General features: G+C 42.3%; 3 protein-coding genes across 3 annotated transcripts; 1 reads left to right on the top strand and 2 right to left on the bottom strand.

Moving 5' to 3' along the window:
• Positions 1-239: 239 nt before the first annotated feature.
• mrpl38 (mitochondrial ribosomal protein L38) lies at positions 240-8432 on the bottom strand. Its single transcript, XM_084078089.1, has 9 exons — positions 8320-8432; positions 5791-5979; positions 3642-3773; positions 3201-3400; positions 2788-2860; positions 2545-2590; positions 1528-1686; positions 896-1032; positions 240-490 (listed from the first exon to the last, which is right to left on the bottom strand). The coding sequence occupies exons 1-9, from the start codon at positions 8408-8410 to the stop codon at positions 354-356; spliced, it is 1164 nt and encodes a 387-aa protein (XP_083934215.1). The 5' UTR covers positions 8411-8432; the 3' UTR covers positions 240-353.
• Positions 8433-9216: 784 nt separating this feature from the next.
• trim65 (tripartite motif containing 65) lies at positions 9217-18471 on the top strand. The gene is made up of 9 exons (XM_084079359.1): positions 9217-9301; positions 10142-10631; positions 10853-10948; positions 11454-11684; positions 14409-14577; positions 15241-15330; positions 15699-15916; positions 16964-17298; positions 17722-18471. The coding sequence occupies exons 2-8, from the start codon at positions 10185-10187 to the stop codon at positions 17270-17272; spliced, it is 1560 nt and encodes a 519-aa protein (XP_083935485.1). The 5' UTR covers positions 9217-9301; positions 10142-10184; the 3' UTR covers positions 17273-17298; positions 17722-18471.
• A 155-nt stretch (positions 18472-18626) lies between these two features.
• wbp2 (WW domain binding protein 2) lies at positions 18627-26400 on the bottom strand. The gene is made up of 8 exons (XM_084079360.1): positions 26185-26400; positions 24841-24949; positions 23882-24017; positions 23209-23301; positions 22944-23093; positions 22647-22763; positions 22032-22108; positions 18627-20868 (listed from the first exon to the last, which is right to left on the bottom strand). Exons 1-8 carry the CDS (start codon positions 26241-26243, stop codon positions 20821-20823), a joined length of 789 nt encoding a protein of 262 aa, XP_083935486.1. The 5' UTR covers positions 26244-26400; the 3' UTR covers positions 18627-20820.
• Positions 26401-26657: the final 257 nt, after the last annotated feature.

The raw sequence follows: 26657 nt of genomic DNA, 5'->3' as shown, positions 1-26657 counted from the left end.
TTTTAGCACTATGTAGCACCATTTTAGTTTAGTGTGACATATGATCCACAGCCTGTAGATCATGTGTTTACCTGTAGACTACTTCATTCAACATGAAGTTGATGAAAGTGACAGCTTCTGTAACCTAAAGTTTAGGCATTATTTCACATTCCTAATTTGTCAAGTGTTTTGACAGACTTAGTATGACAATAAATGTGGAATATAATCAGACCAAGATAATAAAATCAACCGAAAACTGATTAATAGAAAAAATGCTTTATTATATTAATCAGAAGCACATATATATCAACAATAATTCCAAATCTGTGTCGGTATGTGATCCACAGGATGTTAAGACTTCCTGTGTTTCATACTCAATAAATTCCGTAGGTGTGCTCCTTTCCATTTCGGTATCGGTCCAGGTAGCGGAGAGGTTGTCTGTGAGGGTATTTCACTTGTGGAGGATGGTAGACAGGTGGCCTTATAAATTCAAACACTGGCTCCTTCATGTCTGTGAAGAGAACAAGTCAAACAGTCAAACCTCTATTTAAAAAGACTACAGCAGACTCTAATTACAAAATAAATGTAATCTAGCTTTTCTTTAAAACAGAGCAACCTCGACCTATTAGGAAAATATGTGGAAATATGTGGCGAATAGTACTGAACGATTTGTTTTTGTAGTTTTTTTTATTTATCCCACGATTTTGTAGGCCATTTTTTCACCCAGTGCCAATGCCTAAGCTGTAATCCTGGGTGCTACTCTCCTTCTACCAGCCTGGGGAGAGCCCCGAACTGAATGTTTTACTTATCCAGCACTGGAACAGTCAAAAGCAACCCAACAGACTCACTGGCTGTTCATGATGAATCAAACACGTTTACAACAAAAACCATGAACATATAAAGTGTGTGTACTTACCAAGTGTATTGTGAAAGGTGTCTGTGACTGACTCATCCCACTGGCATTGGAAGAAAGCCAGACCAGCTGGAGTCATTGCATCTTGATGCTTCCTATAGAAGTCCACCGTCTTAAACGTACGCTCTACCAACGAGTGGCTGGACAGGGGGAGAGAAAACGTGCTGTCATGTTTGTATGTAGAGGTATATTGCCAAAGGTGTTGTTTGTAATTATGAGAATCCTCCAGCGACTTACATTCTTTTATTGACCTTACTTCACTTTTCATGCTTATCTAACATTTATTTATTATACGAAGTGCATACACGTCTTCTCTGCATCACTGCAGAAACCTTCGCTGGACCAAACAATACTACAATGCCCAGAATACTTTGCTCTAGCTTCACACAATCCTTCCTCACTTAGTAAGAGGAGACATACACATAATGTGAAAATTTAAGAAAGACCCAAATATAATTTGGGAGTTGGTCTGCCTGCTTCCTTCATGTTCGTTCTGCAGCTATGTTATACAGTGGATGAAACTAAACTATATGCTGCTACCGCAATAGTACTGTGGATATTATTGACAGGCTGCCCACATAGTAAGTGCAACATTTTCATAACCTTCACCCTTGTATGGTTAGTGTGTTTCTCACCATGGGGACGGCCTGGCATCTTCCTGGAAGTCGATGGGTGCTTCCTGTTTGAACAGGACGTAAGCATATCGGTGGAAGCCTGTGCCTTTGGCAGGGAAGGGGGCGAGGTAGTCACACAGTACCTCCCCTGACTGCACTGCTCCCCCTGGGATGTTCCCCCTGTAAAAGGCACAGTCAATGAAGAGTTCCCCGTCAGTCGGGATGAACCAAATAAAAAAGGTAGAACATTGGTTCAAATTGGATTGACAACCATCAAGAACCATAATCTGTCCGCGTGGCGCAGGGAAAAGCCCACCACCGCAGAGACTAGGGGTTCAAATCCGGCTTGGCTGGGGCATTCTAACAAACAACGGGCCATTGTTAAAGGGTGGGAAGCCAGGCAGGGAGGGCGATCTCTGTCACTGCACTAGAGACTTCCACAGGTTGGTCGGGACACATGTTCGGCAAGGAAAGGAGAGGGATAGCGTGTTCCTCCGCATGCGTTTCGCCCTCCCAGTGAAAACCCTCACTGCCAAGTGAGCAAGCAAGCAGCTGGCGTCTCCATATGTATTGGAGGGGACACGCGGTTGTCTACACCGTCCATCATTAACAACAGTAGGGGTTAGCATTGACAGGGACTACATGTGTGTGAGGGAAAGGAAAAAAAGATTGGGAGAGAAATAAACAACAGCATATCTGCAGAATTGTGTGGCCTAAATGCAGAGAAGGTGCAGGCTGCTCATTTGATCCCCAGCACCAACAGGCAAGTGTATGTCAGTGTGGCTGGTATAAAGGCACCCATCAGCTCTGACAAAGTTAAAAAGGGCTCTCTAAAGGCATGTGTGTGTACATTTGTAGATCGCATGTGGCTGCTGAATCTCTCAAAATGAATCAACTCCAACCACCTGTGAGTGTGTGTGTGTGTGTGTGTGTGTGTGTGTGTGTGTGTGTGTGTGTGTGTGTGTGTGTGTGTGTGTGTGTGTGTGTGTGTGTGTGTGTGTGTGTGTCATTGACAAATAAAGGACTTTGCTTACTTACACTAGCCAGTGCACGTACTCTCCCTCACTGTCCAGCAGATGTTCATCTGGTAAAACAAATAAAATAATGAAATGTCAAAGTCTTTGTGAATCTAACAGTTGTAACCTGGTCATACGTCGCCTCCATGTGGATCTGAAATAGAATTGCATAATATGGTGGAAGATCCTTCAGTGACTCATATAACAGAAGGACCTTTCAAAAAGGCTTATGTAGAGTGGCAGACACCGACGTTGGGAGACTCACCTGGACAGGTGAGCAGCAGTGTCCATAGAGAACCTTCCTCTGCCTCAAAGCTGATCTGGGGAGCAGAGGCAGCCTGCATGGAATAATATTGAGTACAATAAGAGAAGGCAAATGAAGAACATTTTTTAACCCATTGAGACCTGAAGCCGATTCTACATGTCTCCTAAATCTCAACAGTTTTAGCCGCGCTATGAGCTTGTATATCTGCTATTGTTGAATAGCCCAAAGTGTAAAATAATGTTTTTTTGCTCAAATCAAAAAATGACACAGTTCCAGGTCTTATTGGGTTAAAGGAATACAATGGAGAAACGTCTCTGCATCATTTGCAGACAAAAGGAGGGATGAAATACAGAAGTGAGACATAATATGATGCCATCTAAATATTTAGAGAACTAAAACTCCCGTTAACCTACTTCGGTAGGTGTTAGGCGATTCCCATAATGGACTTGAGAACTGTCCTGGCCATAGGTGACCTGGAGGGGGACTACGGGCAGGAAATAGGCCATGGGGAATAGGTCTTTGAAGACCCCATAGTGGTCTGCCAGCCTCTGAATGTGGAATGGGCCGGTGGTTTTCTTCCAGGTGTCCTGAACTCTATCTAGGGGGATCTTGACTGAAAAAGAAAACAAATAAGACAGATTTGTTTTTTAATTACATTTCTGAATTTAGGAAATAATAGTGGTTGTTCACATTGACTGGAAGCTGAACATGAATTCAGCAGAAAAGGGAAATGTTGTTCTTTTCGAGACATTTGACTACAAACCACATTACAAATTAATTCAACTGTGATGAACTATCCACCAGGGAAGATTATATTAAAGATTATGCGTTTACATTGGTCTGGGCAGACTTACACGTTCGCAGACGGGTTGCCCTCTCCAGCTCCACGTCTTTCTTGTTGGCCTTCACAATGTGGCTCCTCTCCCTCGTCTCTTTAGCCCGAGAAGACCGGCAGCGCGGCAGCCCGATGTCCACCCGCTCCGCACCTGCAAGCAGCACCATCCATAGGGTTGAGATCCTTTAGGATTTCCTTAACGATTCCCTCTTAACGGTTCGACTCCTTAACGGTACTCTTTAACGATTCCTATTCACCTGTTTCCTAGGCTTTTCACTTCCTGTGTGTGTTCCACTTCCTGTCGATTTGATCCAATGAAATCCAATGAAACTGGTCAGATGACTAATGATATCCAATGAAATCCGACAGGAAGTGGAAAACACACAGCCTAGGAAACAGGTGAATAGGGGGTTCCAATTGGACCCTAGGCTGCACCAGCCCTACCTAGAGGGGCGGGTTTAGCATCTCCGGCGAGAGAATGCGTGTGATCCCATTGGTTCACCGATCTGTCCGTCAGCCCCCGCCCCGTCAACACAACATTACGAGCGACGCCCACTGCACTCTCTATATCGGGTACACCGACGCGCTGGTCCAGGCTTTTATTTTTTAACAAAACTAAAGAACAAAAGCCTGGAGATCGAGGCTAATTGGACACTAACAAGACTGTAACTCTGAGTGTGTACAAATGGTTGAGACTGTACAAATGAAACCACTCTCAGAGTTATGGTGGTCCTTGAAATTTTAAAGTTTGAGAACCACCGGTATTGTAATTGTACAGCGGTCGTGAAGTCCACATATCACCCGCTTCTGACAGAAACATGTTGCAGAAACGGTTCCAAATGTGACAAAACCGATTCCGGTTCCTCAATGTTGGATCCGGTTCTTCCGATTCCGAGTTCCCAACCCTAACCCTACACGACTGAATATGTGGACAATTTGATCATTAAGATTTGAGTATGTGAAACCAGTCAATGAATCAATTCAATCAAATGTATTCCACTACTAGGGAAGATTTGTTTTGTGCAGCCTGTAGCAAAGACACAGAACATACAATAACATACTTTGTATAAACAGAAAAGCTCTTCAAGGAGATGATGTGGAATAATTATCTCAAACATTTAAAAAAGACATTAAAAAACTAATGAAACAGTAGAAGAAAACAAAGGACTCGTATTCCCGAGATGATGATAAATTCAGAATGATGGTTGTTTTGTAAGCGGGTAAAACACAACTTCCTGATGGCAACAGAGAAAAATGTACCTGCCAAACAAAACATACCTAGAGAAGACAAAATGCTCACAGCTTTCCAGAGGACTTGTTGGACACAAAAATAACTCGAGTCACTTTGTTTCATTCCGATAAGGGGAAAAGATCTCGACAATGCTGTTCAGACTTAAGAAAAACTCAGAAGACTCTCAATAAATGATTGAAAAAAGCAACAAAGGATGACAAGCCTGGCAGCAAAATATGGTGAATTATCTCTGTTTTGTTATGTTGTGGTGATACATAGGCCTGATCGCAATTATTTGAGATAATCGCAATTATTTTTGCATGGTCGTCATAATCGTTTCCATGTTGTTGAGAAAGGTTCATATATTTTGAAACATTTTCAGGAATAGTGGAAATAGCCGATCTACAAGCTCACAATGCATCGTGATGCAACACGTTGTGAGCTTGTAGATCATCTATTTCCACTATTTAGTAAAAAATATTTAGTATAAAGTATTAAATATGGCGGTTTGTGGTTTATGTATTTAAGTTTTTTGTCATATCTGCCCCGCAGGCCTAAAAGCCACACACTTAAATCGTTAATATCATTTATTTGTGACAATTAATTGGGGCGGAAGTGGCTCAGGGGTAGAGTGGCCGGGTAGAGTGAACTGGAAAACCGCAAGGTTCCCAGTTCGATCCCGGGTTTGGGCGCTCCCTTAGAGTTAGTGTCGAAGTGTCCTTGAGCAAGACGCTGAAACCCTAATTGCTCCCGATGAGCAGGTTTGTGCCTTGCATGGTTTCCTCCGCCATCGGTGTATGAATGTGTGTTTGAATGGGTTAATGGCACAATCAATGTAAAGCGCTTTGGATAAAAGCGCTATGTAAATGCACCATTTAATCGTCACGTAAAATGTCATAATCGTAACACGCCTAGTGATACATGAGTTGGTTCATACCGTGTTCAGGGTCTTCGTTCTCCACATGCTTCCTGTAGGTCTTCCACCACACGTCCTTGTTGTTTTCTTCCTGAGCTTTTCTAAGGTAGCGGGTGTAGCTGCGGTACTTCTCCAGCGATTCTAGGTTTGCGGCGTCGATGTCCTCATTGGGCATTGGACCCAGTGGGGGCGCCAAGCGGCACAGGAACGCTATAATTCATAAATAACATCATTTAGGCATGTAACGATTTATCGTATATCGATTTAAATCGATTCAAAGTGGTGACGATTTAAATCGATGCAATAAAATATGACATCGCGATGCAACCAGCAGAGGGCGCAATCGAGTCAGACTCCCTACCTTGTTCTCCGCCTACTATTTTGTCCCCTCAGGGCCACCATAGCTGCCTGCGTTGGTCTCTTTTTCACTCACTGAACAGCAGGCTATGAACGGCAGAGTGGGGTTCACGTCCTCTCAGGCTATGAAATCTAAACAACTAGGCGATCGCACTGCATAAAGAGGGAAATGTGCGTCGCATGTAAACATGTTTATTTGATTGATGAATTGCCCAAACTATACCGTTTACCCCCTCCCCCGTCTGACGACGTTGTTAGCTGAAAACGGCTAATTCTGGAGCTCCTCCGTGCGGCTGCAGAGTACAATGAATAATAATCTAATTTAATAATTTAACAATTGTATCAGACCGCTGACAACACCAAACTCCTTTCAACACTGTCTTTCAGATATATAGCGAATTTCATTGATATGAATCAATTAATTCTTATCTAATCTCATTTGGAGCAGTTTAAAACAGTTTCCCTTATTACTGTACATAAATGTGTTGTTTTATACAGAATGCTGAGAATGTAGCATAGATAAAAAATAACTTGTAAATCCCAAGGCTAAGCCTTAGTTTGTTTATTTGAAGGTTTTCTTTATAATTTATTTCATCTGGGATATATGTTTTAAAATTCATTTATTTCATAAGACTTATATATTTAAAGTTATTATTTTACAAATAAAAAAGTATATGTCTTAATGTGACAGTTAATGCATGTACCTCGTGAATAAAAAGGCTTTATTTAATTTCATGTATTAAAAAGAGGATAAGAGAAAATATAGTTTTTTAAAAATACATGATTTTTGTAAAATGAATAATCAAGGTTTTCAGTAATTTGTCTGGAAAATAAATGTGCTAAAAAAAATCGTAAAAAAATCGTGAAGAATCGTATCGTGAACCTCGAATCGTGATTCGAATCGTATCGTGAGTTGAGTGAATCGTTACATGCCTAACATCATTGCAAAGAGAGATGATGGCAATTAGTCTACACACGCAATCTAGAACATTGGTTGTCGAACTGGGGTCCAGGGACCCCCAGGGGTCCTTGGAGGGGGTCCCCCGCAAAATGTGTTAATATAGCATCACAAAAATGTAACCACTTTAACCTTTTATACTTTGGCTATTCAAAAATAGCAGATATACAAGCTCATAGTGTGGCACCGAGTGCCGCACTATGAGCTCGTAGATCTGCTATTTTTGAAAAATCTTAAAAGTTGTGCAAACCTTTAAATATATATACATTTTCAAAGCAAACATTTGTAACTCAAATCTTAGCTTCTGGGGGTCCCTTGCCTGGAAAAAAATATTTTGAGATGGGGGTCCGCGGCCAAATACATATCATTTTGGGGGTTCTTGACATGAAAAGGTTTGAGAACCACTTATCTAGAAGCTAGCAACCTCAAAATGTAGTTCTGGAGACTTTATATACACTATTAAAATCCTCTGAGTTTATTAATTTGTAGCCTCGTAAGACAGCCTCTGATCCGTTTGTAACTCTGAGAGTGTACATTTGGTTCCATATATACTGTACACTGATACTAACACTGAGAATGTTACTGTGTATAGAGCACTCCATGGTTTTAACTCAGAACTCAGTGAAGGAAAGGCAGAGACAGTGTTACATTGTGGTGTTCAGGAAGTCTCAACCCCAGGCCAGCAGTCCCCCAAAAACACTAAATCAGTAGTTCTCAAAGGTTTTAATTCCAAAGAACCCCAGTTTGGTGGTATGCATTAAGCCACAACCCCCAATAACTCTGAGGTGTACAAATGGTCCATTTGGTTCCATTGGTCTCAGAGTTACAGAGTAAGGGTCCACTTAATTCCTTTTCCTAACTATCAATAATTTAGCTGAGAACCCCCTATGGCCACAAGCAACTTGGATGCTTAATGGTATCTGCATAAGTTGCTATACCAACCCTTGACATTATAGCATGTAAGTTGCTATAATGGGACCCCTGGAACCCCCTCACTGCCATAAATACTATTCTCATATCTCACCAATATATCCTGCAAACAGTTTATAAGGATAGTAATCAGATTGAAGGGAAATAATAACCCAATAAGACCCCATCACCTCACTAAATGACCACTATTGATGCACACACACTGGGTGTTAAAATGAAGGAACAACATTCCGCCAAAACGTGTAATGCTTCTAATAAATAAACAGACCCATTCATAACCTGGTGCTATTTATTAAACATCTTACCCGTTGTGCCAAACGCCCTGGCATTAATATTGACCCCTATTACATCTGTCCCAGTTCTTGATGCAAGAGTGCAAACCATGCGCAGCGCCATCTTGGATTATGGACGGAGACTCATCAGTGTTGCCAGATTATGCGAGAGAAAGAAGCAACCAGTGGTCTAGGAAAACAAGTCCAAAATAAGTGACCACACGCGCCAGCGATCAGCTTTTTTTGTGTGTGTTTGTGGAAAGAGTGAAGAAGAAAATGTATATATTTTTTTGAAACATTTAAAAACACAAATCTGATACTGGGGTCCCTGGCACAGAATATTTTTTAGATTGGGGGCGGGTCCGTGACCAAATACATATACAATCTGTAAAACGTGGAAATGTTTGAGAAGTTGAACCACTGGTTTAAACAATATTAGGAAACAGGCCCCAAATAAGCAACTACACTTTAGAAACAAGCTCCAAAAAAACCTGCAACCAGCAACTACCAAAATTTACAAGCGACTTTACAGAAAAACAAGCCCAAAGTCGCTTATAATAAGCGGACATGGCAACATTGGTGGACAGTGACTGTGTGACGTAGTTACGTTACGTTCCTCACAGTTACGATTGTTGGTGTGTGACGTACGACGTCATCAGCGAAGCTCCACCCAAGCCCCCAGGGACCGCGGTAGAACAGTGAAGCTGCCGTTGCCTGGTGGTCAAATCTGAGACTGCAGGACTTCCACATTTAAAACGCTACTGCGCATGCTTCTACGGTCTGAAACGCTAGTGCGCCTGCTCTATTGGCTCTGATATTGGAGCCAATCCAGGAATTGGAGGTACTTCTGGGCGCTTCATGCGCTGGTGAGCAACGTTCAATGAAATGGATAGGTGGGGGCGGGACAGTCCGCCCTCTAAATATATTATAACTGTATGAGCTCCACCGATGATCTCCTGCCTGCTGTATTCATATTTCATACAATCAGATGCTATAACATGAATGTATTGAATTGGTAAGAGTTGTGTTGTGATTGTTGCATGTTAGTGTGAATGTGTGTACTAGTTTTCACCACATTCTTAATACATGGTGTTATATTTCAATTGTGTGTGTGAGTCCTAGTAGAGTCCCAGCTAAAGTGTGTTGAAGCTCAGCTAGCATAAGGTTAGCTCATCCTTCCACTTGGATGTGTACATGTACATTATCAGTGGTGGGAAAAGTACTCACATTTTTTTTACTTAAGTAAAAGTATCAATACTGCAATGTAGAAATACTCTGTTATAAGTGAAATTCCAGTAAAAGAACAAAGGTATGGGTATCAAAATATGCTTAAAGTACCAAAAGTATTCATTATGCAGAATGTCCCATTTCTCAAGATTTCAAATGTATAAAATGTTTTAAAAATATTTGGAATATAGCAGATCTACAAGCTCCGAGCTTGTAGATTGGCTATTTTCAAATGGCCGAAATGTTCTGGAGTAAAAGTACAATATTTGTATCTGAGATGGAGTGGAGTAGAAGTAAAAGTATAGACAATTGGAAATACTCCAGTAAAGTAAAAGTACCTCAAAATTGTACACACACCTTCTATAAGCCTGTGTTGTCCATGACTACCAATATCCAGGGCAGCATTTCATTTGTTGAAGTTGAAAATTGTAACGGTAGGTGATCTTGGCAAAGTGACTTCTTCATGACTGAAATGTACTGTAGTATCATAGATGTATTTTAGCGATTTTGACATTTGCATTGACACGAAAGTAAAAGTCAGACTCAATAAAATACATATCTGATGATAGTTTGATCCAAGGCCAGAACTGTAGTAGCTACTGTGTTCTAACTCTTTTTCCTTTCACAGACAGACCTACTGTATAAAAGGTGTGTTGCAAATCTCTGGGGATATGATGGAGTCACAGAATTCGCAGAATTTGTCCTGTGCCATATGCCTGGAGCGCTTCCGCGTCCCCGTCACCATCCCCTGTGGGCACACCTTCTGCCAGCGGTGCATCACCCTCCACTGGGACACCCAGAGCAAGGCGGACGTGGGACCCCTGTGCCCGTGCTGCAACGAGAAGTTCCCCACCAGGCCCACTCTGAAGCGCAACGTGTCCCTGTCGGTGTTGGCCGAGGCTGCGAACAGCTCCTCCGGCTCGTCCTCCTGCCGGGACTCGGTCATGAGGAGCAGCGAGGGAGGGGCGAGAGGAGCCAGACCTCTGTGCGATCGCCACAAGAAGCCGCTGGTGTATTACTGCAAGCAGGACAAGATGTCCGTGTGCTGCGAGTGTGCCATCGCCGAATGCAAGAACCACGAGAAGGTGCTGTTAGAAGCAGAGAGAGCGAATCAAGAGGTACTTCCACATAATCCAAGAATATTAAAACTATGTAGAGGGTCCAGGTGGGTGTGTAGGTTTTTTTAACGTGCCATCTTATGTCATTGCCTGCTACTCTTGTTTGTCTTACACACGCACCATAAACCTTTCAAATGATGTTCTTGGTCGAAGCTAATCAATGACATGCTTTTGGGTGTACATATAACTATCTGAAGTCTAATGCCTTTTTATTTACCTAGTTGCTACTCACGAGGAAGAGTATGGAGTTGGGGAAACTCATGGAAGAGACAGAGCGGAGTATAGTTGAGCTGAATGACAATATCAGCAAAGCCAAGGTAAAGCCATTTTCAGTTCATTTACAAAACAGCCTCCCATGTTGACACAGGACAGACCAAAGTATGAGGATTGAGTAGAATGTCAACCACAATGTTTTTACCCATTAAGGGATTTTTTTTATTTGAGCTAAGCATCTTACACTTTGGATATTCAAAAATAGCAGATATACAAGCTCTGTGCCGTGCTATGAGCTTGTAGATCTGCCATTTTTGAAAAATCGTGAAAATGTGCAAATCTTGAATAGTTTTAAAGCAAACATTTGTAAGTCAAATCTTTGTTTCTGGGGTCCCTGGAACAAAATATTTTGAGATGGGAGTCTACGGCCAAATACATTTTGGGGTCCTTGACATGAAAAAGTTTCAGAAACACTGACAGAGCAACGTACGTTTTCAAAAAACTGTTAGGATTAGAGAAGACATTTTGTAGAATCGGAACCTCAGGGCTTAATGGGTTAAAGTAGTCGGTAAGTGTGCAATTCAGTCTGTTACACCCCTCCTCCCACAGGTGACGCTGCAGCAGACGTCAAACTGGGTGAATACCAAGTTCTCCACGCTACTGAAGGTGCTAGCCGACAAGCAAGAAGCTACAGAGCACTTCATTGAAGAGGAAAAACATGCTGCACTTTCTGAAGCAGAAGCTCGAGTAGCTGAACTTAAGGAGAGGGCCCAGAAACTGCAGGAGAGCCAAGAACAGATAGCTGGCCTGCATCACCTTTCTGACATTCAGCTTATAAAGGTAAACATTTGGCCAAAAACAGACGATCTACAAGCTTAGTTAATAGATTTGGTGTAGAGGGAAAAAAGAATGCATAAAGTACAGCGCTAACCATTTGACTAAGTAGTGACGGTCTAAGTGGTTAACTAGATGAAAGTTTAAGATTGGATTTACTCAACCTCGAATATTCAAATGCAACAGCTTGAACCTAGTAAACATTAGGGAAAGAAAGAGGCCCAAATGATGAAGTTTAAAAACTTTAATTTAAGCCAATAGACAGAAGGATTATTGCCAACATCTTGATAAAGTTGCTGTCACACAGTTCTCAGTCATATTGTCAGCGTACTGTCGTTGTTGGTGCCATCGTTGGAGTCTGAGTTGTGTTTGACCCGCCACTCGTGTCGTCCGTCAGGTAGGTCATAGTAGTGTTGGTCTCGCCACTGACGTCATCGATCAGTTCGGTCATGTTTGACCCTCCACTCATTTCATCGATCAGGTCGGCCGTGTTTGACTCGCCAGTCACTTCATCGATCAGTTCGGTCGTGTTTGACGAGTCGCCACTCACTTCATCGATCAGTTCGGTCGTGTTTGACGAGTCGCCACTCACTTCATCGATCATTTCGGGGGCGTCGTTCAGACTCATCATGAGGGGTTCGGATAGACTCATCATGTTGCCACCGTCTGTGGCCCGACGTTTCACGTGAACAACGTCATCGTTTCCCACCTTAGCAACTGGAGAAAAAAAAAAAAAAAAAAACCTATGAGAAAACCAATAACCACAGACTTGCCACAGCATTACATGTCTCCAGATTACCTAGCCACATGGAGGGTACCCATAACCACCAAGTTCCAATTACTTCCATTAACAGCTCTCTTAGAGAGAAAAGTCCAATCTGATTGTGTAAACACTACGACACATATGCTTCAAAGTAACTGGGATAACAAGCAAGCAGCTAGAAGAGCCTTGTTTTTACCTTCAAATTCTGTTAGGGCATCGAGTGTGAAACGGAATCCTGTAGACACTGTTGGCACAAGACATTCTGAGTTTTAATACAGCTAATGACTAAAGCTCATTTCTTCACAGGGGAATAGCCACATTAAGTTAGCGCTATCCAATATTTGTTGATAGCTCTGACCCAAAGCTTGTAAACTAGAGAACCAAGACTGCAAGCAAACTGGGACAGTGGAGATGATTAGCTTCAATGCCCATTTAAGTGCCAAGTATAGGCTCTATGCACAGCAGCCACATTTGAAGGAAATTGGGCCTCTTCCTTCCTAGGTCTTACCAGAAGCAGCACCATGTAACCTTTTTTATGAATGAATGTAATTTTGGCTAGTCTGTATGGTAGAGCATTTTAATACAATTACTGATGGTCAAGATTCAATTCATCCCCTGCGCAGGCAGGCTCCATTAGCTCAATGGTAAATATTTCAGCACTTGCACAGGAAACTGGGTTCAAATGTAGGGTAGAAGAGGAAAGTTGCAAAGTGCAGCTTTAAGGCTCTCCTTGTAATCGCCTACACTGGAGCCAATGTTGAAGCTCCATGCAGCTTCAGTCTGATAATCAGGCTACTCATAGTGTACAAATGGAACCAAATGGACCCATTTGGCAAGACCTGTAAAGGAACCTAGGAATTTCGTTCCAATATGGCTGCTGTGCATAGAGCCCATTATGATACAGAAACACTAAAATTGACATCAAAACTCATGCCGAGTCATCACATAGACAGACTGGAAAAGCTTAAGTAGTTCACCCAAAACAACTTATTTTCAATTACGCATCCCATGAAGCATTGAATTATTGGAGTTTTTAGGTTTTGTCACATTCCTGAGTCAATAATTTGATGATAATAATGCTAATGTATCTGGTAGGAGACACAAGGAGACCCTGTGTCTCCTACCGGAGAGGCCGCCGGTTATCAAATTGGCTTAGGAATGCAGGAAAACAAAAAAATCTCCATGAATTCAATGCGTCATGGGGTGTGTAATTGATAGAAAATAAGTAATTTTTTTGGGTGAACTACTCCTTTAAAATGAATTCTCTGGAGCTGTATATTCAGGTGACATCATAGAATGCTCTCCCAAACTATCAGGACAAAATTATAACATTTCAGAGTTGAAAACTGCTTAGTCTTTCTATGAATCTGCAACAGACCTACAATTTAATAAATGCACATTTGAAATGAACCAAGAAGCTCTTACCTTGGGCAAGCCAAAGAGTCAGTGCAACAAGAACAAGATTGCCAATGCTTCCCATTGCTGCCATTGTAAGTTAGAAGTGCTGAGGAAGAAATGACAGGCAAGCCCTCAGCAGAGGTTTTTAAAGGCTTGCTGCTGGTCCCATAGCTGTTCATGATCAGCATTAATGAGTGGAAGAGTTGCTCACCTGTCTGTCATTATTTGGATGGGAAAGTTTTGACTATATTATACAGTTTACTGACTGTTCATATTATGGGTTATATTATACAAATTATTCTCTGTGCTTACAAAAATCAAAAAATAATATATAATAATAATTACACAAACTAAAATGTTGGTGAGGCTTTTGGCTTTGGAACACCGTAGTTAACAACCATGTATCATAGGAATTCAACTGTCAGCAATGGTATGTTTGAAAACTGAAATTTGTTCATTAATCTAATATCCATGGCAAAAAAATATATGAATAAAAGGAACTGAATATCTCTCATAGCTCAACTGAGCATAACTCCTCAACTTTTCATACTGCACATCCCTCTTCATAGGAATCCATGCTGGTAGAGGTTCCACATTTTGAGGATGTTCCGGTGGACCTTACACCCAACCTGCAGGATCGACTAAACGGGGTTACAGATGTTCTGTCACGGGTCTCCAAGCTGGTGTCCGAGGACCTCGAGAAAGCTGTGACTACTGCTGTGGCCCCTGACAAACAAGGTGACCTGGGTTTTAGACAGATGTTCCCCCTCAGCCTTATGTTACTGTACCTTAGTCCAGGGGTCTTCAGCAGGGGGCCTTGGACCCCTAGGGGGTCCTCAGAGTTACTACAGAGGGGGCCGCCAAATCTTTGTGTGATTGGAACCTTGTTTTTTTTTTACACTAACCACTTCAACCCTAGCATCCCTATTCTGAGGGGAACATTAGCCGAAAATGGCAGATCTACAAGCACACAACGCCTCGCAGTTGTGAGCTTGTAGATCGGCTATTTTCGTCAAAGAGGTTTGGTGTAGAGGGAAAAAAGACCAGAGCCAACTGTCAATTTTACTAAGTGTTGAAGGTTTAAGTGGTTACATGTCTGAAAACACACATTTAACATGAATCCAATATGTAGTGGGGGTCCCTGCTTCATCTCTCTCTCAGCTAACGGGTCGTTGGCCTGAAAAACGCTGAAGACCCCTTAGTCACAGATTACCCTAAATTATTAGTTGTTCAGTTTAAGTTACTCATGCTTGAATTCATGTACTATTAGTACAGTATGTTTTCAGCCCAATTAGTTTAGCCCTAACCATTCCCCCACCCTCCAATCTGTAGTTTTCCCAACATGATCACTTTATTATTCTACCTAGGCCCTGTGTTCTCATGTTGGTCTTGTGCTCTCAGCTTCCCCGCAGGATAAGCGTCCAGTCCTGGCTGTGGTTCCCAGTCCCGCTGCGCCGTGTCACCCTGGTGGCAAGGAGGGCCTCAGTGCTTGTAAGTGCTATCAAACATCACTAAAGCTTTGTATTCCAAAGACTTCCTCCCTTGTGTGGATAAATATCTATTTGCAATAGATATTTACAATTGTTAATGGACTTCACACTCAACGGATCACTGAACAGTTATTAAGATTTGTGAACGACAGACATACAGACAGACAGACAGACAGACAGACAGACAGACAGACAGACAGAGATTCTTAGATAATATATATTGACTGGGTCTCTAGATTGCATGTGATATAGATTTGCATCATGAGATGAAAACATCATGACCACCAGGCAATAATAAAAGTCCAAGCTGCAGACCCCTGATATCATCCTATCCTTGAATCCGTTGTTTCATTTCACTCTTCATTACAGTCAGATGCTCCTTGACCTTTGACCCTCGCACAGCCAACGGTCACCTGGTGCTGTCGCAGGAACTGCGGCGGGCCGAGCACCTGCCCTCTGGCCCGCGCCCTGTCCCCACCCACGAGGCCCGCTTTGACCACACGTGGCAGGTGCTCTGCTTTCAGGGCTTTACCCATGGACAGCACTACTGGGAGATGGAAGTGTCCAAGCCCTGGGCCTATCTGGGGGTAAACAAGCTCTTCATTTCACTTCATTTAGAAACATAATCACTCAGAAAATATCAACCACTTTCAACTTGGCATCTCTATTTTGGGCGAGTAATCTACAATAAAATAAAAAATCACACCCAGTGTGAAGTGGGTGGTGTGGTCACATTGGTCATTACAGTGACACTAGCTGGTGATGACACTAGCTGTAATGTGATTGGCTGATATTACAGCTAGTGTCATGCGAATCAAAAAGTATCGATTTGCATTAACAATGGCAGAGTTTTACTGTGTACATAATTGGCCTATCACGGTGCAGGATTGGCCGGTGTACAGAATTCTCGGTGTATACAAATTGCAAAAGTATCGATTTGCATTAACAATGGCAGGGTTTTGCAGGGTACAAAATTGGCCAATCACGGTGCAGGATTGGGCGGTGTACATAATTGCCAAAAGCCACTTATAGAGGGTGGTTACACCACCCTAAAAATAATAATAATTGCACAAATAGCAGTTCTACAAGATTCCAACACGTCGTATTGCAACGTGGTTTGAGCTTGTATCTATTTTGTAGCTATTTCCGCCATGTGACACTGTCGTACGACAAAGTATAAGGCTTAAATTGGTTAATGAGTGAAAGGTTTGAGGGCTTTTTTGCAGGACGCAGGAAGCGGTGCAATTTAAAACACAAAATAAAACTACAAATATATTAAATTAAATTAAAACATACCAAAAAAGAAGAAAGAAAACGATTACAATAACCTGCCATCTATGTTTAACCAGCATAATTATGTAAAATAAAGTCATTATTTGTTTGTTGTACAATACTTTGAATACACCCCCACCCCTTTTAATGAATATAATCACGTGACAAAGACAGAAAAGTGTCTTTATTCTAATCTTTATTTTATTGTATTATTCTAACTGTTAATGAACTCAGCACATTCTTGAAAGATAATGAGAGGATGAATGTTATCAACATTTTATATTGTTATTAATATACATATAATTGTTTTCTTTGTGCCACTCTACTTCCTGCACCACCCTGTCGTCGCCTGGTGTCCTCAGGTGACATACGAGGCCATACCCAGGAAGGAGAAGGGCAAGCGGAGCATGGTGGGCATGAACGAGCTGTCCTGGAGCCTGCAGCTGGACGAGCGGCAGCTGAGCGCCTGGCACAACGGCCGCAAGGAGCCGCTGCCCGGCCACACCCAGCACGGCCGCGTGGGCATGCTGCTGGACTACGAGGCGGGGACGCTGACGTACTACGGCGACGGGCAGACCAGGCTGCACGCCTTCCACTGTGCCTTCACCCAGGAGCTGTTCCCGGCGTGCTGGATAGGCGAGGGCGTCAGCGTCACACTCTGCTCCACATGATCAGACTCGTGAAGGGGATGCGAACAGTGGCGTGCACAGACATTTTGAGGGGCAGGTGCTCAAGTAAAAAATAAAAGGGCACCTTGCACGGCGCGCGGAACCGCCGGCTACCTCTTTGCCAAAAATAGCCGATCTACAAGCCCACAACGCCTCGCAGCGCGAGGCGTTGTGGGCTTGTAGATCGGCTATTTTTGGCTAAAGTTCTCCTCAGAAAAGGGATGCTAGGTTTCGAGTGGTTATCGTAAAAAGAAAAATCATATCACATAAAGATTTGACGGACCCCCTGTAGTAACTCTGAGGACCCCCTAGGGGTCCCGGACCCCCTGTTGAAGACCCTAGCTGTAAACTGGAAAAAAAAAACTTTTTTTCTTTTTTTCAAAAAGGCACTTCTGGTCAAGGCACTTCTAGCTCCACCTAGAGTCTATCTGTGCACGTCCCTGGATGCGAAGGAGAGCATGACGGTTCTTCTGTGATAAGTGATGGACTGATCTTTGTCGGCTTGCTGTAGAAGGTGCCCCTGACCAGACATTTGGGACTGTTTTCTTTTATGCCCGTGTTTTATGGCTATTAATCTAACATGTTTGGATTAGGGGGAAAAAATAACTGATTTTGTACGAAAGGTTAAGGGCATCTTCTTTTAACGACTGGTCAGCTGTTTAGTGTTGCTGTCTGTCACATGGAGTAAAGCAGTAGTCATGAACTCTGACCCTGGAGAGGATTAGGAAAACAAGGTCTTAGTTCACGTCCAGCTCTACCAGATTATTTATTTTTTTAATAACCAAGAATTGGATGATTAGATTAATTGGATGAAAGTTTCCAAATAGAGAAGCAGGGTAAGATTTCCAAACGGAACTACAGACTTCTAAAAGACAATTCTTTTAGTAAAACTGTTTCTTTCACCTTTGATACATGAGCGATAATGGTTTTGAACGTGAATATCCCTATCTTGGCCCGAAGGACTTGTATTGACCTTTGCTACAGTATGCAAGTTCCTTTTCTGGAACCCCACTATGGAGAATGATCGAGGAGGCATTACTACTACAGTTACCTTCAAATGGGAGTATGACACAGGTCTTTTGGCTAACAGAGGAAAGTAAAGCTTAATTTACACTTGATTTGACTTGACTTCATCCTGTTGTCCACTTTCAACCTGGTGTCCCTATTTTGGGCATGTCATTATAGGCGAAAATGTAAGAAAATAGCCCATCTGCAAGCTCCCAACACGGCACACATGGCAAGCTTATGGATCGGCTATTTCCCGCTGTGCGACACCAATGCACACCATCGTATGATTAAGTATAAAATATGGCGTGAGTGGTTAATCTATCATTTCTGGCATTCTCCCATGTTATTCCCATAGTTGAAACTATAAATACACTAATTGGTGTAGCATCTATAAATGAAAAGGGACCACACCTGTTTTGCTTGGGATCTTGCATAGGTGTACTCAAACCATTTATCCTGACTTGAATCCCAAACCTGTGATGCTGACTGTTGTGATGAAATCTGCTGTATTGAACAGATGTTTTAATGGTATATCAGCCTTTTTAAATTGGCCATGAGCCCTTGAAAGCATAGCTGTGAGTGACCTGGGAATCCTTTCAGGACGTTGGACATCGGGTCTTTTGGGATGCTGTTGTGGATTTGCACAAGTTGTCCAGGAAGCACAGACAAGGACTACTGAATGTGTGGGAAGGGAAAAGCACATTTCAAGGCTCAAGTCTAAAGACATTTAACCTCAACTCTCCTAATGCCTCTGGAATACATGTTTGTGTCGATGCATCATGTTGAAACTGGACATTCAGTAACAGTAGCCATAACTACGTGCTAGCTAGAGACATACTAGAGAATGAATAAAGACGGAGACCCACACAAAATTCCCATGAATCAAGATAAGTTTAATAAAACTCAATCCAATGCATACATGCATTAGTTACATTTGACATCATGCTTTGTTTTGTCGAGAACACTTTTCTTTACCCCTCATTTCAAAATAAATTACTTGTTAACTAAAAATAAATACATAGGTTTATTAATATGCACACAACTAGGGAAAATGGGGGGTTGGGGTGGAATGCATAGCGCTCTGTAAGTGCAAAGAATCATCTATCTGCCTTTTGCCACACATACATACATATATATATATACATATACATATATATATACACACACACATATATATATATATATATATATATACATACACATATATATATTATATATATATATGTATACACAATAAAAGGAAGAAAGTGGACGCTGAGGGGCTCAGATGTCAGTTACAAACATAACCACGAAACACAGAAACAGTGGTTACACAAGTCAAACAAGCTGGTGTTTGTACATGCTTCTGTTAGTGTTATAGTACATACTGTACAGCAGAGTAGAACAGTGAGGAGTGAAGCCATTTCTCAGTTGAATATCCTCATTTCCGGCAAGCGACGCAGTTGTACAACAAAGTCTAAATTAGCTATGAGTTAAGCAAGGTATTGTTGTGGAAAAGTGACCGTCTGACCATTGTGTGTTCTACATATATATATATATATTCAGGGGAATGACAACCTGCACATTGACATCATCGAGCAACTGCTCTGCACTGCACTCACTCTCTCACACACACATAGAAAAAAGAGTAAGTTAATCCCTACTAGCATGTTATTACAGGCCCTAGCCACATTCAGTCACTAGTCTAATCCCAGATCCAGGATTCACTGCTGGGGCTGTATGCCCTTCTAATCGTTGTGGTCTTCATCAACTAAACATGTCAAAGCCGACAAGACCGCCCAGCAATCAGCTATCTTTATAAAAAGCATTTTATCATAGATTAGTACTCAGAAAATGTTTTTTTTTTTTTTTTCCCTTTACTTTATTTTTTTTATTGACATAGTAAAAGCCTGTACACACAAATAACTTATAGAAAAATAAAACACTGCATTTAGCTTGCTCCTGGACAGGTTAGCAAAGGAATTATTTCAGTCTAGTTTAACGGTTGTAGAAAATTATAAGTGAGCTTCACACCACAGCTAAATCTATAGTCTGGGGTGGCAGTCTGTTTCTGCTTCAGCTAACTTGCAAGGCAACACATTTTGAAACAGCCAACTCATCAGGCTACAAAGTGTAGGCGAACTATATTGAAAATGTCCCTCATATCCTGACAGCTTTGGCCCTAATTACAATCATAACCACTATCGAAAGACTGGTGTTAATACTGTTTACAACTTATATCAGATTGGATCTTTAGGCTTGCCAAATAAGAATAGAATGTAGAAGAAAGAAGAACTGGTGGCTGATTAGGTCATGTTTTTTTTTAAAGCCAAGTGAAAGAAAGAAGGGGAGAGATGGAAAGCATTGAAGAATAGGAATGTATATGATACCAACGGGAATGGCTTGGGAGGTGATCTACCAAGGGAGAGGAGACAAAAAAAGAATTGAAAAGCGAGACTTTGGCCTTCCAGTTAACGAGATGGGAGGACTCTGATACATTGAGATATAAGATAAGGTGCGATATACAGTAGGTGAAACCGAGGGAGACATGAGATAGAATAGCTTTACTGGTTCTTCTTGTCTTCAGAGGGAGAGTAGGGAGGAGGCTTGTCCTAGGAGAGAACGGAAAGGCGGTTAATGTACGGAGCAGCACAAAGCGTTTTCTCAATGAGTGCACACAATGATCCTTTTTATGCTAATTTATTCATGTCCATCTGAGCTGAAGGCGCCTTGTGTCAACTGAGCTCGCCGAGTATACAGTAGCTGAGCCCTGCTTCACTGAGGCCCTGTCCTTGGGTCACTTCTGGGCCAGATTCACTTGCTACACTTTGCCCTTACAGGGGAATTCCGGACAAATGGTCTATCTTTCCCAACCGTAGCCATTGTCTTTATTGATTAGAAATCAATTCAAATGCATCAATTTAGAGTGCTGATGATCACAACTGCACAGTAGACAGTACTGTACACTACTTGGTACTTGGTAGCATAACCCTGTTCTGGTGGAGCAATGAAATACACCACTAAAATGATCACTAAATAACCCCCCAAAACTATTTTAACCATGCTGTTGTGGCTGGTGTTGTTTTCAGTTGATGTTTATGTCTGTGAAGTGAACAGATAGCGTTACCACGATAGCGTCACAACCATACAAGATGCAGTCACAAGACTTTACAGGTGTGTAGTTCAGATTATAATGCAGGCCAAGTTCGAAGATGGGGGTGGTCTGAGCAAGGGCTCCGGAAGGGTAACCGCCTTCCATTCCGACATCCCACTACTCCGACTACGTGGCTTCTGCGTGCGGTTAGGGTTAGGGTTAGGTATAGGGTTAGTAACCGTCGGAAAGGCGACATGTCGGAAAGCCGACATGTAACCCTCCGGAAGTAAGGGGTCAACAGACACCGGCTAGCTGATAACATTCGTTTCCATTAGCATTGCTAGTACAAAATGCTAAAAAGCTTCCAGTGGAAGTTTCTCAGTAACCGTAGGGCCAATTAAAAAAGGGTTTACAACTATACGACTAGTATGTCATAAAAAAAACGAATTGGTGGCTTGTTCTGCAACGCTACCGTACATACCCGTCTGCGATGGAAATATTTCAGGACATTAGCTAGCTTGCGTTGGTTTTGAGGCTAGTTTTGCTGCAAGGTTTGACATTTTTGCCGATGCAAAACTAGGAGGTGAAGGCTCCTGCCAGAAATAATGGTCCGATCATGTGTGCTTAGTTCTCTAATTTGAGAGTCAGACACTTGAGGCACTGTGGTGCCAGGCAGCCTACCTGTGGTAGGTAGACATGTGTGGAGGGGAGCGTGGCGCTGCTGGCACTAGCGGCTGCCTCTGCTGCTTTGGCCTCCGCTGGGGGGAAGAGAGAGGGAGAGAAAAATGGAGAGTAAGACTCAGGGATTGCAGTAATTATGCATGGTTTTACAATTAATCCATGGGACCCACGAGATGACTGGAGCTAATCAGTCTGAGCTAACATGAGAGGGAATGAGGACAAAATAAGAAATTAGAGAGGCAGCGCAGTAGCCAGTAGAGAAAGTGGAGCAAGATAGAGATAGAGAATACGAAAATATAATTCAGTGACAGCAGTTGGAAAATGCTCCATTGCAGTGAGTCTGCAAATGCGGGAATGCCTTAACATTAGACACTGTCCAACTGATACACCCTTTCATTAACTACCACTTTCCATCTGGCGTCCCTTTTTTCAACCCAATTTTCAAGCATTTTCAAAACATTTCAAAATGTTCAAAAACAGATCTATGCAAGCTCACAACACTTCTCATCGCAAAATCAACACTTCTCATCGCAAAATGTGAGCTTGTAGATCTGTTATTTTCCCTACCCAACGTACGAGACTATAGCCTATAGGGCTTAAGTGGTTATGTCTCACCTGCGGATGTAGAGGGCAGGTCTGGGTCATGTGGGGGCTGCTGGCCCAGGGGAGCAGAGTACGGAGGGGGAGGCATGTAAGCCGCAGGGCCGTCAAACGCTTGGGGATAGAATCCACCTATACAAGAGGAACGGGACGCTTGCAGTTTAGGTTCGATCAATGCAAGTTGCACCAACTCCACAAACATGGATTTGGCCTTGATATTTGGAAATCAGCCTTGCATAAACATCCAAGTACGTAAAAAAAAAAAAAAGCGTAGCTGATGATAACGGTGAAACTTTTGTGTTAAGAGTGTACCTTGAGGAGGAGCGGGGCTAGCGTAGGAGTAGCCGGGCGGGGGTCCGGCAGGGTACATGCCATTGGCAGGTGGAGGGGGGTAAGTGTAGGCCCCGTTTGCCATGAAAGGGCAGCCACCGAACCCCGGAACCACAGGCTGACCCCTGGATGCTGCAATCCATGAGATGGGAAAAAAACGCAGATAAAAGAAAATGCTACATTATAATCACCACGTCAAGGATCCTGAGACAACAGTGCCTTGGAACTGTACGTTTCATAATGTTACCTTGAGCTGCGACCTGCAGCATGTACTGGCCAAACTCTATGGCTCCTCCAGCAGCGAACACCAACTTAAACGTGGCAGAGCCCTCCCATCCCCCTTGAACAATAATGAAAAGAAGGAATCCAGTATATAAGTACAATATTGTATGTATTATTATCAGTGTAGGAAAGATAATGACTTATTCTGTAATGCAGTGGTTCTGAACCTTTTCAGGCCGCGACCGACCAAAATAATCATATTTGAACTGGGGACCCCCCAAAATAATCATAATTGAGTTGACGGCGTTACATTTATGTTGACTCGGTTCCACAGATTAATATTGTGAAAATAGCCGATCCACAAGCTCACAAAGCCTCGCGTTGCAAGACGTTGTGAGCTTGTAGATCAGCTATTTTCACAATTTTGGCCAATGATTGACCGTTTTTTATGATATACTTTGTTGATTGCTTTTGATGTAGAAATGGTCTTTTTTCATTTCATTTCATTTTCATTTAGGTATTAAAAAGGTCTGAAAAGTCCTTAAATTGTCACTTTACTGTCATCTCGTGGACCCCCCCAAAAAATCATGTGGGGACCCACCTGGGGATCCTGACCCACAGGTTGAGAACCACAGCCGTAACGCTCTGACACACAGACAGACACACACACACAAACACACACACACACACACACACACCTCCGGGCTCAGCGGTGACCGTGCCTTTGATGTAATTGGCTCCCAACACCGGTTGTTTGACCTCACAGCCCTTCATCAGATAAAAGGGCATCATGAAGGACTTGAATGCATCTCTTCCCTTTGCCTGGAAGATCACCTGCGAGACGGCAACACCATCCTGTCAGCTGTTAAACAACTCAAGTGTCAACTTTTTCCATCACCTTGGAGATGTGTGGTGGCCCACTCACAATAGATGCATATAATACATAATGCTCTTAACCCATTAAGACCTGAAGCCGATTCTACAAATGTCTTCTAAATCTGTTTTCTGAAACACTTACTGTATGTTGCTAGAATATCAGTGGTTCTCAAGCTTTCATGTACATGTACAAGGACCCCCAAAATGATATGTATTTAGATGGCGACCCCCATCTCAAACTATTTGGTTCCAGGGACCCACAGAAGAATTTTTGAATTAAAAATGTTTGCTTTATATGAATATATATATATATATATATTCAAAGATTTGCACACATTTTCACGATTTTTCAAAAATAGCAGATCTACAAGCTCATAGCGCGGCACTCGGTGCCGTGCTATGAGCTTGTAGATCTGCTATTTTTGAATAGCCAAAGTGTAAAAATAAAAATAAATTACACAGATGCGTTCCAGGTCTTAATGGGTAAAACAACTCAAGCGTCAACTTTTTCCATCACCTTGGAGATGTTGTGGTGGCCCACTCACAATAGATATATATAATAAATAATGCTCTAAAAGGTAGAACGAAGTATTTATGCTTTTTGTTGATGACTTGGTGTCAATGATATCAGGTTTTTTTCCCTAAGCTATGGGTTTGGGCCTGATTTATTATACTTAAGTTACGTGGCGGTGTCATGCGTCAAAGATAGCAGACTGGGCTATTTTTTTATGCATGACACAATCATGTGCAACCAAGTGTAAATCAGGCATTAGCCTCTCACCCTGTAAGGAGTGAGGTAGACACTCCCCTTCTTGCTCTTTCTGAAGGCTTCTGGGAGGTTGTCTGCGTCGGAAAACACCAGCTCCACATTGTCATAGTTCATCAAAACACTGGAGAGGAAAATAAAGCATTTTGCACTGCGTTAGATGCTACATTAGGACGGTTAAAATATCCATTTGCCTACAACAGGGGTCTTCAACGTTTCTTCAGGCCAAGGACCCCTTAGCTGAGAGAGAGATGAAGCAGGGACCCCCCACTACATTGTGTTGCAGATTAAACATGTTCATAGATTTCATAGACAGCTTCATAGACTTGGTTGACAGCACTATCGATTCATGTTAATGTATTTCAGACATTTAACCACTTAAACTGTCAATACTTAGTAAACTTGACCTTTCACTCTGTACTTTGTCTGCTCTTTTTTTCCCCTACACCACCAAATCTCTTTGCCGAAACTAGCCGATCTACAAGCTCACAGCGAGGCGTTGTGAGCTTGTAGATCGGCTATTTTCGGCTAAAAAAAAATCTCCTCAGAATAGGGATGCTAGGGTTCAAGTGGTTCATGTTAATGAGGACCCCCTACGAGTCCCGGACCCCCTGTTGAAGCCCCCTGGCCTACACTATAAGAATCTGCAATCAGTATAGTGTAACTGTCTTACAAATACTAGTCTAAGCTTCATTTATTTGACCTCTTTAACAGCCAACACCACGTTTCACAATCGTAAGCACTAAGCAGATCATGTGGGTCATTGTGTGCAGACAGTTGTCCAGTTACAAAACCCTCAATGTCTGACCATCACTTATTTCCAGTAAACAGTAGTAAAAGGATTAGGATTATTACATGACAGGTACGGTACTGACACTGGCCTGCTATTGGCCATGGGCGACCTGACATATATATATAGTAGGCCTAATAGGTTTAACTTTATAGGTTTGAGTATGGTATGTTCTGGATCAGGTTCTGTCGCCACTATATAGATGGAGATTTGGCCTTTATTTTTCAACTAGACTCAATAATATTCGTATACAACACTATTGTAGCAATAAGGAGCCAGACATAACCTGATGGTACTGGTGTGCTGGTGACAGCTAGCAATGCAACACAACACACTGCAATGACAGGGGTCTTGGATGCTGACCAATTAAACACAAAACGAAAAGCGACAGATTATGTTATATTAGTGTTAGTGAACACTTCATCACCCATGGTGTCCCTATATCCTGGGCATAGGCGAACATACAAAATAATAAGCTAAAATAGCAGCTCTACAAGCTCACTGGTCGGCTATTTTCGTCAGCAAATCTGTATATCACCAGCTAGCCAGGCGAGAGTAACGTTACATACCTTTCACTGTTGTTGATGATGACGCCGCCGGACTCTGAGTTGTTCATGTTCAGAGCCATGTTGATGATGATGATGTTGTTGTTGTTATTGTTAGTGTCAGTGTGTGTGGGGGGGGCAGATGTCTACTGTTTAAAACAGAACGTAAAGTGTGTGTAGTGTTCAGTGCTGCTCAGCAGATGAAGCCGTAGCGTTGTGTTGTTATGGTGCTGATGATGATGACAGCTCTGCCTCTGAGCGGATGATGACGACACCTGCACTTCCGCCATGCGTGCGTGCCGTGCGCCCCGCCCACAAAGTTACGTCAGACGTCGTTTGCTAGAAAATAAAATTTAAAATATTAAAAATATTTTTTTTTCAGTATTGTAACTGCATTTTGTCCTGTTATTTGTAATTTTAATGTTGATGTTTTATCAATAAAAATATTTTATTATCATTATTATTTCCTGCTGCCTTAACAATATTATGTGTACACA

This window comes from Gymnoscopelus microlampas (assembly GCF_963454915.1).
Source record: "Gymnoscopelus microlampas genome assembly, chromosome: 14".
NCBI lineage: Eukaryota > Metazoa > Chordata > Actinopteri > Myctophiformes > Myctophidae > Gymnoscopelus > Gymnoscopelus microlampas.
Note: the sequence above shows the minus strand (reverse complement) of the source record. Positions and strands in the feature narration are given on the sequence as shown.